At 45.6% G+C, this 11,951-nt stretch overlaps 2 protein-coding genes and 1 long non-coding RNA gene across 3 annotated transcripts; 1 reads left to right on the top strand and 2 right to left on the bottom strand.

Moving 5' to 3' along the window:
- Nucleotides 1-462: 462 nt before the first annotated feature.
- Nucleotides 463-2,503, bottom strand: LOC120670104 (V-type proton ATPase subunit e1-like). Its single transcript, XM_039950097.1, has 3 exons — nt 2,256-2,503; nt 1,295-1,342; nt 463-643 (listed from the first exon to the last, which is right to left on the bottom strand). The coding sequence occupies exons 1-3, from the start codon at nt 2,351-2,353 to the stop codon at nt 580-582; spliced, it is 210 nt and encodes a 69-aa protein (XP_039806031.1). The 5' UTR covers nt 2,354-2,503; the 3' UTR covers nt 463-579.
- Nucleotides 2,504-3,965: 1,462 nt separating this feature from the next.
- On the top strand, nt 3,966-5,378 carry LOC120668765. The gene has a single exon (XM_039948559.1). The coding sequence runs from the start codon at nt 4,298-4,300 to the stop codon at nt 4,964-4,966; it is 669 nt and encodes a 222-aa protein (XP_039804493.1). The 5' UTR covers nt 3,966-4,297; the 3' UTR covers nt 4,967-5,378.
- A 3,643-nt stretch (nt 5,379-9,021) lies between these two features.
- Nucleotides 9,022-9,569, bottom strand: LOC120668989. Its single transcript, XR_005672649.1, has 3 exons — nt 9,434-9,569; nt 9,236-9,355; nt 9,022-9,099 (listed from the first exon to the last, which is right to left on the bottom strand). It is a non-coding gene; the product is annotated as an uncharacterized LOC120668989 (long non-coding RNA).
- Nucleotides 9,570-11,951: the final 2,382 nt, after the last annotated feature.

Genomic DNA, 11,951 nt, shown 5'->3' with positions numbered 1-11,951 from the left:
TTTGTGACGTCCCTTTTCAATTAGCACAGATACTGCAAAAGATGAAGACTATTATTTCTTGCTTACTTAGCAAGATAGATGATGATTCTAAAGTCTAAACCGCACACGGAAACCACAAATAATGTCTGATGTTTTGTATTTCAAATCCAACAGAGAAACACTTGACAAAGTTGGACGGATCAGTGCACAGACATTCAGATAAAAACACCATAAATATTATTATTGCGTTTATCATACAATTGGGTACACTCAAGGTTATTAAAACGATAAAACGACGAAACAAATAGAGGATAGATTTTAACGAAACGATGGACGTTTTATCGTTTAAACGGACGTTTTAACGTTTAAATGTCGATTTCACAAGAACGTTTTCTCATGAAAAGTCGTTTTCACGACGTTTAAACGTCGTTTTAATAACCAAGGGTACACTAATCACAGCGTGCCTCCTCAATAACCTGGAGGTAGAGTAGCAAAAAACTCATGGCAGTTTCTTTATTTCAGGGTGGCCAAAATGAATAAAAGGTTCACATACTGAATAATGGTACAACATGTTGGATTTAATTATTTTCAACAGAAAGCTCACTCCCCGCTCAGGATGGGGTTGATCAAAGGCTTCATCTGAGCAAGGTAAACAATGGCATACCTACACAGGAATATTAATGCATGGTTAGCGGAGAACAAGGGAGTGTCAAGCCTCAAGACAATCAAAGAGTGCGTGTTGATTCAGCAGAAACTTAAGGCTGATGCAGGGATGTGGGAACAATCAGAAAGAAGGTTTTATTTTTAAAGGGAATTTTCCAAAACTCTACATATTCTTTTTTATGTGATTTCCATGCTTTGAACAAAAGTGGATTCTACGACATGATCCTCCCCATAAAGCAGGAACAAACACACCCAGATAAGATGGCGTTCTGGAAAATGTCAAAACAAACTTCCCAGCCAATCCCAGCATCATATTATGTGTAATACTGTAATCAATAGAATTTAAATTTGCAGACAACAGGAACGGGTTGAGAAATTGTTTATCAAGATCAGCAACGTGTTGAAATTTTTTTTACTAGAACTAGTACATAGTGCTGATGTTGGCCTTACAATAAACTGTCTAGGTTTTTGAGAACATGATACAATCGCCCTAGTCATGTAAGGGAGTAACTGAGTAAGCGGCCCAAATATTCTCATCAAATATTCTCATGCAACCAATTTTCGTATTTATATTTTTTGAGCTGTGAGCAACCTCAGACAAGCAAAGTCAACTTTATGAAGTAAAAGAAAAAAAGCATGGATAAGAACTTACATCATCCAACAACAAATTACAGCCGTAGTCACCAAGGTCAAATGGAATCTGCATAACATGAATAAGCAAAGTTGAATCAATACGATATAAGAATTATTCAGGAATTTAGAAATTAACTAAAAAGGGTACAAATAAAGAGACTAATAATTTGTAATTTGAAACATCCCAAAATTGCTGCAAGACAAATGTAAACGGGCATAAGGTGATTGTGAAATTGGAGCAACAATTGCTAATGATAATAATAATATGGGTATTTTCCATGGGAGCACATAAGTGCAACTGTCATAGTGATCCACATTGAAAGCACATAAGTCCATCTCCTCACAATATATGTGACGAAAATCTAGAGAGAATCCTTGTGCGATCCTGGCATTCATATTTCATGTAGTTTTAATCATTTGGAGGTCGCAGGCCTCAGTAAGATTAACCAGTGTTGATATGTGGTAAAATGCGTATAGCAATCTTCTTATCTCATGATTTCGAATGATCAAAACTGCGTAAGTACCCAATAACAGGCCGCAAACTCCCAGACAAATATTATCTAAATTGCGAGGAAAAATAACTCGAAGCAACGGCAGAGAAGCAAACTTTGCCACTAAGTTTTTGCGGACGAACTGAAGGTGAACGTAGAACAAATTTAGGTGTAGTTTAGGTTTCCACCGACTATTACTACTACAGAGAGTCCAATCAGGTAGGATGCAATGGACGGCTGACCACTGGATCTCAGAAAGACAAGCTCTAATGCTAGCCACAATCTGCCCAAATCTAGATCGCAAACCCCCAGACCAAGACCACCGCGATCGATCCGCGGTCAAACCCGCCAAATATGGCACGCTCGGGGCCCCAAGTCCTAATTCCCCATCCCCTCTACCAAACCCACAAGCACACAGCACGCAGGATCGCAGCCCGGCGGGATCGGATCGAGGGAAGGGATGGAGGAGGGATAAGCGGGGGTGCGTACAGGTTGGTGGATGACCCGCGGTTGCAGCAGAGGAGCGTGAAGAGGGAGGCGACGACGCCGGCGAGGAGGAAGATGACCGTGGACACCCAGAACCCCATGGTGGGCGGCCTCGACGAGCAGAGCTCCTCCCGCGCGGCTGCTGGCTCTCTCTCTCGCTCGCTGGAGATCGCCCGGTCGGGGAAGGAGACGCGACAGGCCAGGCCGAGAGGGGTTGAGATGGAGAGAGGTGGAGGCGGCCAGGCCGAGAGGGGTTGAGATGGAGAGAGGTGGAGTTGCTGCCAGCCACGTCACGTGCTTCTGGATCGCGATTCGTTTACGGGCTCGAGATGGACTTGCATGAGATGCTGGGCTGGATGCATTATGGGCCAGGCCAGGGCTCGTTTTGTTGTAAGTGGTGGACGCGGCCTTGTTTCGAAACGGAAACAGAAGTTGTTGGGTCCAAGAAGAAAAAGGAAAATGACTGCAACCTATTTCCTGCTTCTCCAAATTTTACATACCACTCTAAGTTCAAGGATGGTGATGTCCGTTCAAAAAAAAAATGATGGTGATGTCACCCGCTCTACTGTGTAAACAAAGCCTTTTGAGGCTTGTAACAAGCTCATGCCCTATTTGGCATAGTTTCATGGGCAGATTCAGAGCATCTTCATACAAAACTGTGCCAAACAGGCATTTTGCTAGCAGCTTCTTCCACGAAGCAGCTGGTGAAGCTGTTTCCAACCTACACCAGGAACGAGAAGCTGGAAAATCGTAGCTTCGCCTAGCTTCTCCCTTAGACCCATGTTTCGCCAAATGATTTTAAAAATAACTTCAGCTTCATCAGAGAAGCAGCTTCACCGAAGAAGCTGCTTTAGGAGCTGTTATAGGAGAAATTGAAGCTATGCCAAACAAGGCCTAAATTTGTTTTTTTCATGACCGTACAAGGCCTATATTTGTAGAACTATATGCGACCACTTTCTCACCATTGTACAAATTGAAATTATCATTCAACTAATGACATCCTCTTTTGCACAAATTAAGGGGTCACAGAGTTTCTATGAGAAGTTGAGAACGCTCAAAATCACATTTCAGTGCATAAGACTGCCTATAAGGTGGTACCACCAATGGACTTGCCCGACAACGTAAACAAAAAGACCAGATTTAATAAATTGTAGTAAAATATCTAGTGCTACCACTTACCACCCTTTTTTGGTGCTAATCATACTGGCACTACCACTACTCATCAGGAAAAATGATGCAAGGAATCACATAGTACTCCCAAAATCCTCCCATCATGCATCCGACATAATTTAATTTGGGTTTGATAACCCAAACCCACCCACATGTGTTCTTGATGGATGCCACGTGCTGCTGCTGATGTAACCCTGGATCACGTAATCAATCAACAGATTTTGCCCTGCTGTTTGTCCAACAGAAAGTATTTTGAGACCAACTTTGCCAAATTTGTTTTGACCCGGCCCGCCATGTATGTACTAGTATACTATGAACTTGCAACTTTGCAAGGTCGCTGTCAGGTGTCAACAGTCGTAGCACAAGTCATAGCCCCCAATTCAAGGAGGATTATTACTCCGTTCCAGGCTGCGTTCTCGTTTCAAATTCAGACGTTTGATTTGATCTCCGTCGTCGATCGCCGCCGCCGCCGCGAATTTAAAAACTTTTACGAGTTTGCTTCGAAGCAGCGAGCCGGTTTATTTAGACCCCTTCTTTCCGAGACAAAAACGAATAAGAAGAAGAGCAAGTCAGCCATCGCCATCGTCTAGAGCTAGCTCATTCCAGGTAGGCCCGCGCGAAGACGCCAAGAACGCGCGCCAAGCCAGCAAGGTGCGTCGCGCTAGCTAGTTAACCTGCCTCACGAGCTAACTTTCTGTGCGGCTTCGCGAGCCCCCAATGGAAGAAGCGAAGCTGCTCCTCGTCCTCCTCCCGCCTCCCTCATACCTTCCCCACCCCGGCTGTGGCCTCCCAACCATGCGCCGGTATAAACCGCCAGAAGAGGCCACCTTCCCGCTTTACTTGTTGCGCTTGCTCCCGTGATCGAGGTCGTGGCGATGTCGTCGTGGCGGTTCCTTCCCAAGAACGGCGTGGCCGCCCGCGCCGGCGAGGACGCGTCCTTTAACGGCGGCGTCGCGCTGGAGGTGACCGTCCTGTCGGCGGACTCGCTGCGCCTGCCGCCGTCGTACTCGCCGCTGCCGCGCCGGCTGCGGCCGTACGTGACCGTGTCGTCGGACGCGCCCGCCTCGGCCTGCAGCACGGCGGTGGCGGCGGGCGGCGCGCCCAGTGGCGAGCACTCGTGGGGCGACACGCTGGTGGTCCCCGTGGGCGCGGAGTTCCTGGAGGGCCGCGCCGACGTCCGCGTGGCCGTGCTCTCGGAGGCCACCTGCCGGCTCGTCGGCGCCACGCCGCTGGGGTGGTGCGGCATCCCCGCGGGCGACGTGCTCGACGGCCTACGCCCGCCGCGCGCGCTCCGCCGGCTCAGCTACTCGCTGCGGTGCCCGCGGCGCGGGGGCGCGCACGGCGTCGTGCACCTCGCCGTGCGCGTGCTCGGGCTCGGCTGCGACGACGCGCGGCGCGCGGCGCCTGCGGCGACGACGGCGGCGGCGCCGGTGCAGCAGGGGTGGTGCCGCGTGGCGATGGGCATCCCGGTGTCCGGGCCGTCGTCCGCGGCCGCGTCCGCCGTCGTGGGGATGCCTCTGTCGTGGGGCGCAACGTCACGGTGAGGCGCGCGGCGGCGCAGGAGGGTGCTGATTGGAGGAGACGGCGACTAACCGTGGAAAACCGGTGGAAGAACTTGTGCCATCTGTGCGACCAGGTCGCGGTTGCGCCCTTTTCCCGGCGTCACGACGAGGAATAGCGGCGGGAAAAGGAGGCTAGTGCGTTAGTCAAAGGGTCAAAGCCAAACCAACTGGTGTGGCTTCCATGCAGCTACCTGGCTGGGTTAAATGTGTGGCCGGTTTGTAAGGCTGACGTGTGGGACCGGAACTGACAGGTGTACATGCAGTTTAGGAAGGTTCGTGTTGAATAGTGGCTTCGTAATCGTATATTTCCTGTGCTACATAAATTACTCGACGTAATCTACTACTCCTACGAACGAACAAATGAACAGAGTTATCGTTTGGTGAACGCTACAAACTTCCTCCAAATACAGATAGTCCATTTGCCCCTTTGTTCTGTTCTTCTATTTTGTATCTTACAAAAACTTCCTCCAAATACAGATAGTCCATTTTGATTTGGGCAATCCACTCGACAGACAAGATACAGACTTTACACATCAAGCTTTCAAGACTTCAAAAAGTTTTGAAAAGATGTAGGCGGCAGATTGTGCCACTGAAACTGTAGGCTGATATAGCAACAAAGGTCATTCTACAGCTAGATAAAGCATGAACAGCGACAACTGACTACAGACGAGGTGTTACTACGCCGTCTTGCCAAAGCACGGATTCTTGGTTTCTTGAACTTGAAGCACATTAAGATCAGGCAACGATCAAGGCTAACATGGATTAAACTCGGAGGATGCTAACACAAAACTATTTCACCTGATAGCAAATGCACGAAGACGTAAGAACTTTATCCCATTCCTGCATGCAAATGGTAGAATTCTAACAAGCATGAGGACAAGGCCAACGCTCTACTGTATCACTCAAGGGGTTTTTCAGTATGCATACACCAAGAGCAGCATCTGGGATCGGCTAAACATCCAGCATTGTGAGAACCGCCCAATTTGATACTATTTTAAACGAACCGCCGGTCATTATCACTCAGATGAGAGTTAACATGTGCTTGCCGTAGAACGTGCCACGTGTTATCCCACATCTAGAGACACGAATAACCGACACGTCATTCATTCAAAATAATATCAAATCCGGTAGTCCCGGTATGTGCTCCAACATACGCCCAGAATCAGCATATGCACATACCGTATACAATCGAATACATAGCCAACAATCCACAAAGAGCAGTTATATAAAACCAGAGTTCGAAACTTAATATTACAAGTTCAATCTAGGTGGGTTTCCAGCTTCACTTTACAAGCCTTGGGCTCACGCGAGTCATATTAAACAGAGACTTAGAGCTTATTGAATATACATGCTCTCCCGAAACTCAGCCACGATAAAACTTACTTAAGATGATGATGCCTTGCTCAAGGACATCACCACAGCAGCAACAACCTACTCTTCCCCCGCATTAGGATCAACGGGGTAGAAATGGCCAAACATCACTTCGGGCTCACCTGCAACTAGGTTTAGAAAGCACCCTGAGTACAAAGGTACTCCGCAAGACTTACGCGATTAAATAAGCAAGGATCATGCATTGGCTCAAGTAAAGGCTTTAAGATTAAGTAATTATCGCACAAGCATTAACTTTCTACACTATCACCTATCAGAATTAATTAATCTTGCCCAAACCCCTAAATAATTTTAGTTGATTAAAAGGATAACATAATACTCAAAAGATCATTGACAAGACATGATTCCAAAACCAACATTACCGAAACTCTCTAAGAGGAATTCGGCGAACCAAGAGCTTGCTCATATCCGAGAGCGCGGCAATTCAAATTGATTATAACCTTACAAGGGTGTACTACTTTACCCACACGACGCAAGGACCATGCGACTCACCCAACCGATCACGCCGGGCAAGGGGTACTCACGTCAACCGTTCCCAACATGGCTCGATCATTGAACCTCACACCTAGATTACGAGTAGAGACTTAGTTCCACCAGGGACATCTCTAAACTTTCCTACACATAAGTCCACCTGGGGACACACTAAGCCTCTCTGCATAGCCCGTAGCCACGTATCTAGGACTGCACATCAATGATCAAGTCAAAGAAGGTAATTGGCTTATCCGTTCCATTATATTGGATATGTGGTAGCACGAAAAAATGCTCAAGGCCGATGGCATCCACTCGGTCCTTAATCGATCCAAGCGGACTATGCCCATGTGACTTCATTCTCTAGGCCCTACCATTCCGCTCGAATCTCAATACTACCACTTCACTAGTCACCAAACCACCAGTGCGATCAAGGATTATCAGTAAGTGTGATCCTCCAAACCAAACCTGTCTAGCGAGCAAAAGCAATATTCTAAGCAGGGCTAAGCATCTAGTCAAGTTAAGTTATTAACTGACTAACAAGTGACAAGGACATGGATAACAATTCAAGGAAGGGTAATGCAAGAGAGTAGGTACCAAAATGCAATACATACATACTATATAACCCAACATTACCCGGTTAAATAGCTAAACTAAATCAGATTAAATAGGTGCAAGGAATATGCTTAGCTGCTTGCCTTGGTTAGCTTCAGACTCGACCACGAACGGGACTCCGGGTTCAGGCTCCACGGACTCGGCGGGCTCCACGGGTTCGTTCTCCGACGGTTCGGTCACTAAAATGCATGAATGCGATGCAAGAATTAAGAAATGAACTAAACAACAAGAATAAATCATGAAATAATTTCAGCATGCAGGGAACAATGCAAAGAACTCATGAAAATTGTTTGTGCAGCAAAAGCATTTTCCTACAATTAACCATAAATAAAACAGTTTTCAGCTACTCTAAGAAAGATAAATCAGAAAAGGTATGCAAACTAAACTAAACAAATCTAAACAAATTATCATGAAAACTAGGCAGGAACACAAGGCTAACAAAACTGATTTTACTAATTTCTCACTTTCCAGTAAAAAGTTCTATATTAAACCATATTTTGGACAGCAAGCACCAAATCGAAACAAAACCCTAATCAACAGCAAGGAAACACATGAGTAAGTTGCACTAATGGAAACTACACCTTACAAGGAGTCTAACAAAATTTAGTTTGGCATTTTTCGAGTAGGATACAAATAAATAAGCATTAAACTCACTTTTGCAAGATAAAACTATAGATAAATCTACAACAAAGTATCATGCAAAACAATATTTTTCTTGAGTATATCTCAGCTAGAGGAATCTAACAAAACAAGTCTCATAATTTTTGGAGTTACACATGATTTTCTAGGGATTTTACAAGATTGCAGAAATACTAAACCTAGAAAAACCCTAGCAAAATGCTAGGTACACCCGGCAGAGCCGGCCCAGAGGCCGACAAGCGGGCCCATGGGCCAGCGACCCACCCGCCGGGTCAAGGCAGGGCACGCGCCCTGACCGCGACGGGGCGGGGCCGGAGCGGGCTGGGGAAGGTGCGCACGGCGCGGAGGGGATGGAGGCGAGCCTCATCGGCGGAGATGCAGGCGAGGAGCGGCGACGAGGGGGCGGTGCGATGGACAGGGGCGGCGGCGCGGCGAACCGGTGCGGCGGCGGCCCTGCAGAGGAGGGGAAAGGGCCGGATGAGATGGGGAATGGGTCGAGGATGGGTAGGCGAAGCTTCCCGAGCGAGGGATCGAGGCGGCGCTCACCGTGGGCGGCGAATTGCGGCGGCGACGGGAGCTCGGGCGGCGGCACCAATGGTGGAGGGGGCTAGGGTTTGAAGGGGAACGGGGCCGGGGCTCGACGCGGATGAGGAGAGGGGCGAGGGAAGGAGTGAAGGGCGGCACAGCACGCGACGATGAACGGCACGTGGCGCGGAAGCCGAGGATTGACGCCGGCGACGACGCGTGCGGCGCGGGCGAGGGAAACAGAGAGAGGGAGAGAGAGGAGGCGGCTGACAGGTGGGCCCGGGCGCGATTTTTTTTCTTCTTTTCCCTCTTTTTTTTCTTTGGGCTGTGACAAGCATCATATCCTCAAATACCTTTTGTTTCTTCAGAGGGTGCATTAGAAGCCATGGACCTTTTCATTTGCCAGATGTTGTCTTCATCTTCTGCTCACCATTCTTCATCAGAGAGGTTGCCATGCTTCAGCTCTTCATCCCTTGTAACTGCAGCAACAGGATGAGGGTGAAATTCATCATTTTTCTTTTGAATAGGGCCACCAGCCAATTTCCATTGACTAGCATATATATTAGGTTCTTGTGTAAATTTGACTACGGTCATATTATCCATTTCCTCAAATACCTTTTGTTTCTTCAGAGGGTACATTAGAAGTCATTAGCCTTTTCATTTGCCAGATGTTGTCCTCATCTTCTGATTGCTATTCTTCATCAGAGAGGTTCTCCTGCTTCAGTTCTTGAAGAGCTGATTCAACATTTACTAGATTTGATCAGAAAGTAACAATTCCATGCTCAAGTTCATTTGAATCAGCAAGCCATTTACCTTGCATATCCAATAACTTTGCTTATGTATAATACATTTCATCCTCAAAGTCCAGACTATCGTCCTCGGAGTCCAGATTAATTGTCCAAGACGATTCTTCACTTTCAGTATATTGAGCTCTCCTTCCAGATTCTTCATCTTCTGTATTGATACTCGTACTTAATTTTGTAATCAGTATTTAATATAGAATTGAAGAAAAAAGAGTATTTTACCAATGCTTGATCTCTTGAATGAGCTATACGTGCGCTTGAATGATGTCTTTATATGTTTCAGAGTCTTTGTCGCTTGCTTCTTGATTTGATTTGATTGTTTTTTTAATGAAATAATGCATCTTGAAAATCAGAATTACTTCCACTGGATATGCAACAACATTTATGCCGGTGGAACTCTGAAAAAGAAACACAGTAGGTGCAGTATTTGAAGTGGCACTAGACATGCTTAAACTAAAGAATTTTCCATACCATTATGAAAAGCTGGTTCCTATGTTTAATAAAAGCAGCTAGGTATTGTATTGCCGCAAAAATTCCAGTGGGAGCAACAATAAAAAAAAGTAGAATACAATTCCTTTTCTTCTATAGCATCATATTGAGAACAAGGTACAAAATGAGTAATTTGTAGCACACATGAAATGGATATCAAACAGATTTTTGTTCAGCACTCACTAGATCTCTTATCTGAGCAAAATGGCCCCACAATAGTAAAGCATTTCCAGTTGAACCAAAGACATATTTGAGCCATTTCGCTGCATTAGAAGAAAGATCAATTTGGAAGAGAAGAAGAGATCCAGTAATGCATATTAGACAGGTTGTGAAAATGAAGATCCCCTTAGAAAAAAGAGAAAATATCAGAAGACTATACCTATACGAAAGAGACAGAAAAAAGAGCTTTTACTACTCACTTTCTTGAGCTCTCGTTTGTGCGGTGCGCATATAACAAGCAGATAGGCTAAGTTTTCTACAACACACCAAGAGTTTACAAACAAAACATCATAGGTTTTATCCCTTGGTAAAACAACAAATCCATACAAAAGTCGTAGTAGATTATTTGCCAAACCAATTTCAATTACTTTTGTGTTCCACAGGGAAATTGTCTCTACAAAGTTTTCTTTGATTAGGAGGTGCAAGAATGGGAAGTACACCATAATGAGCGCAAACGATGTCCCGAGAACTGAGCAGATATTTGTATCAACAAAATAAAAAATTGACTAGCATAAACATGAAAGATGAGATAAGACACCCACCCCACCCCCCACACATCCACACACAATAGAGACCAAACATGAAAATGGTGGAGATTACCAAAGCTTGAGATGTTGTAGGCGCTGAATCGCTGATTGTGGTGCTGGTGCTTGGCCTGGTGGCGAGGAGTATAGTGTGCTATTAGAAGCCAGGATATAGTCAGAACAAAGCATTTAGAAATAACTAAAACTCTGCGTTTAGAAACCATAGAACATGAGCATGATTAGAGAACTCAAATGGATAGAAAAGAGGAAATGAGAATCTTACCTGTGGTGATTCATAATTTTGTTTTGGTATTTGCTGCAGTATCCGCGACATCACCAAGTTTCTAAATAGACGGCTACAGCCCCTAGATGTTTATTTAGCTAGCTAGCTCATATAATTAGTCTTTATTTATTGTTACTTTAGTATTGAACTTTTGTCATTTACAAAATTTAGTATTTCGTCAATGATGTAATGAGGGAATAAAGCCCAAGACGTACTTCAATACATGAAATTTTCTTGATTTCATGTTTATAAGCAAAATTACTCATAGATTTATGCATAATGTTGAAGTAGAAATGCATAATTGTGAGAAGCTTCTAGAAGATTAAAGAGTATGCATGAACCATGGTTATCATACTTTATGGTGAAATATGAAATACTCTAGAAATTAGATTTTGTATGGTTAGATAAGTATGAGAAAAAATGTTGAGTTAGATATTTTTAAAGAAGTGTGTAGAAGATGGACACATGACAAAACCCTATGAGCCATGGAGTCCTATAAATAGGGTACTCCCCTCATGCCATACTATGGCATAAGAGGTCTCAAATAGAAGATGACAAAGTTGCCATGTAGTATAGTAGTGTCATGGTAGGTTAGCCACATAAAGAGTGCAAGAGTCTTGTATTGTACTAAATTATGGTAAATAAAGAGTTGAGTTCCCATATAGAGTTGGTCGCTCATATTAGTGTCTAGATGAAGATCCTCTTGGTGTAGTGTGGGTCCATGGAGCAAGTGGGATCAAACTACTTAGGTCCATCGAAAAAATGGGGGAGGCAGGGGCGGACGCATTGCACTCGCCATGATTCTTGGACCCGCAGGAGTCGGCGGGGGCGGAAGCATTGCCGTCGGTGTGGCCCTCCGACACACTGCTGTAGTCGGCGGCGGGCGGCGGGCGGACACACAACAGTCGGCGGGGGCGGAAGCATTGCCATCGGTGTGGCCCTCCGACCCGCAGCAGTCGTCGGCGGGCAGTGGGGGCGGAGGAGTAGCACTCGCCATGGCTCTCGGACCCGTA

This window comes from Panicum virgatum, chromosome 4N, assembly GCF_016808335.1.
Source record: "Panicum virgatum strain AP13 chromosome 4N, P.virgatum_v5, whole genome shotgun sequence".
NCBI classification, from domain to species: Eukaryota; Viridiplantae; Streptophyta; class Magnoliopsida; order Poales; family Poaceae; genus Panicum; species Panicum virgatum.
This window is presented reverse-complemented; position numbering and strand designations above follow the sequence as displayed.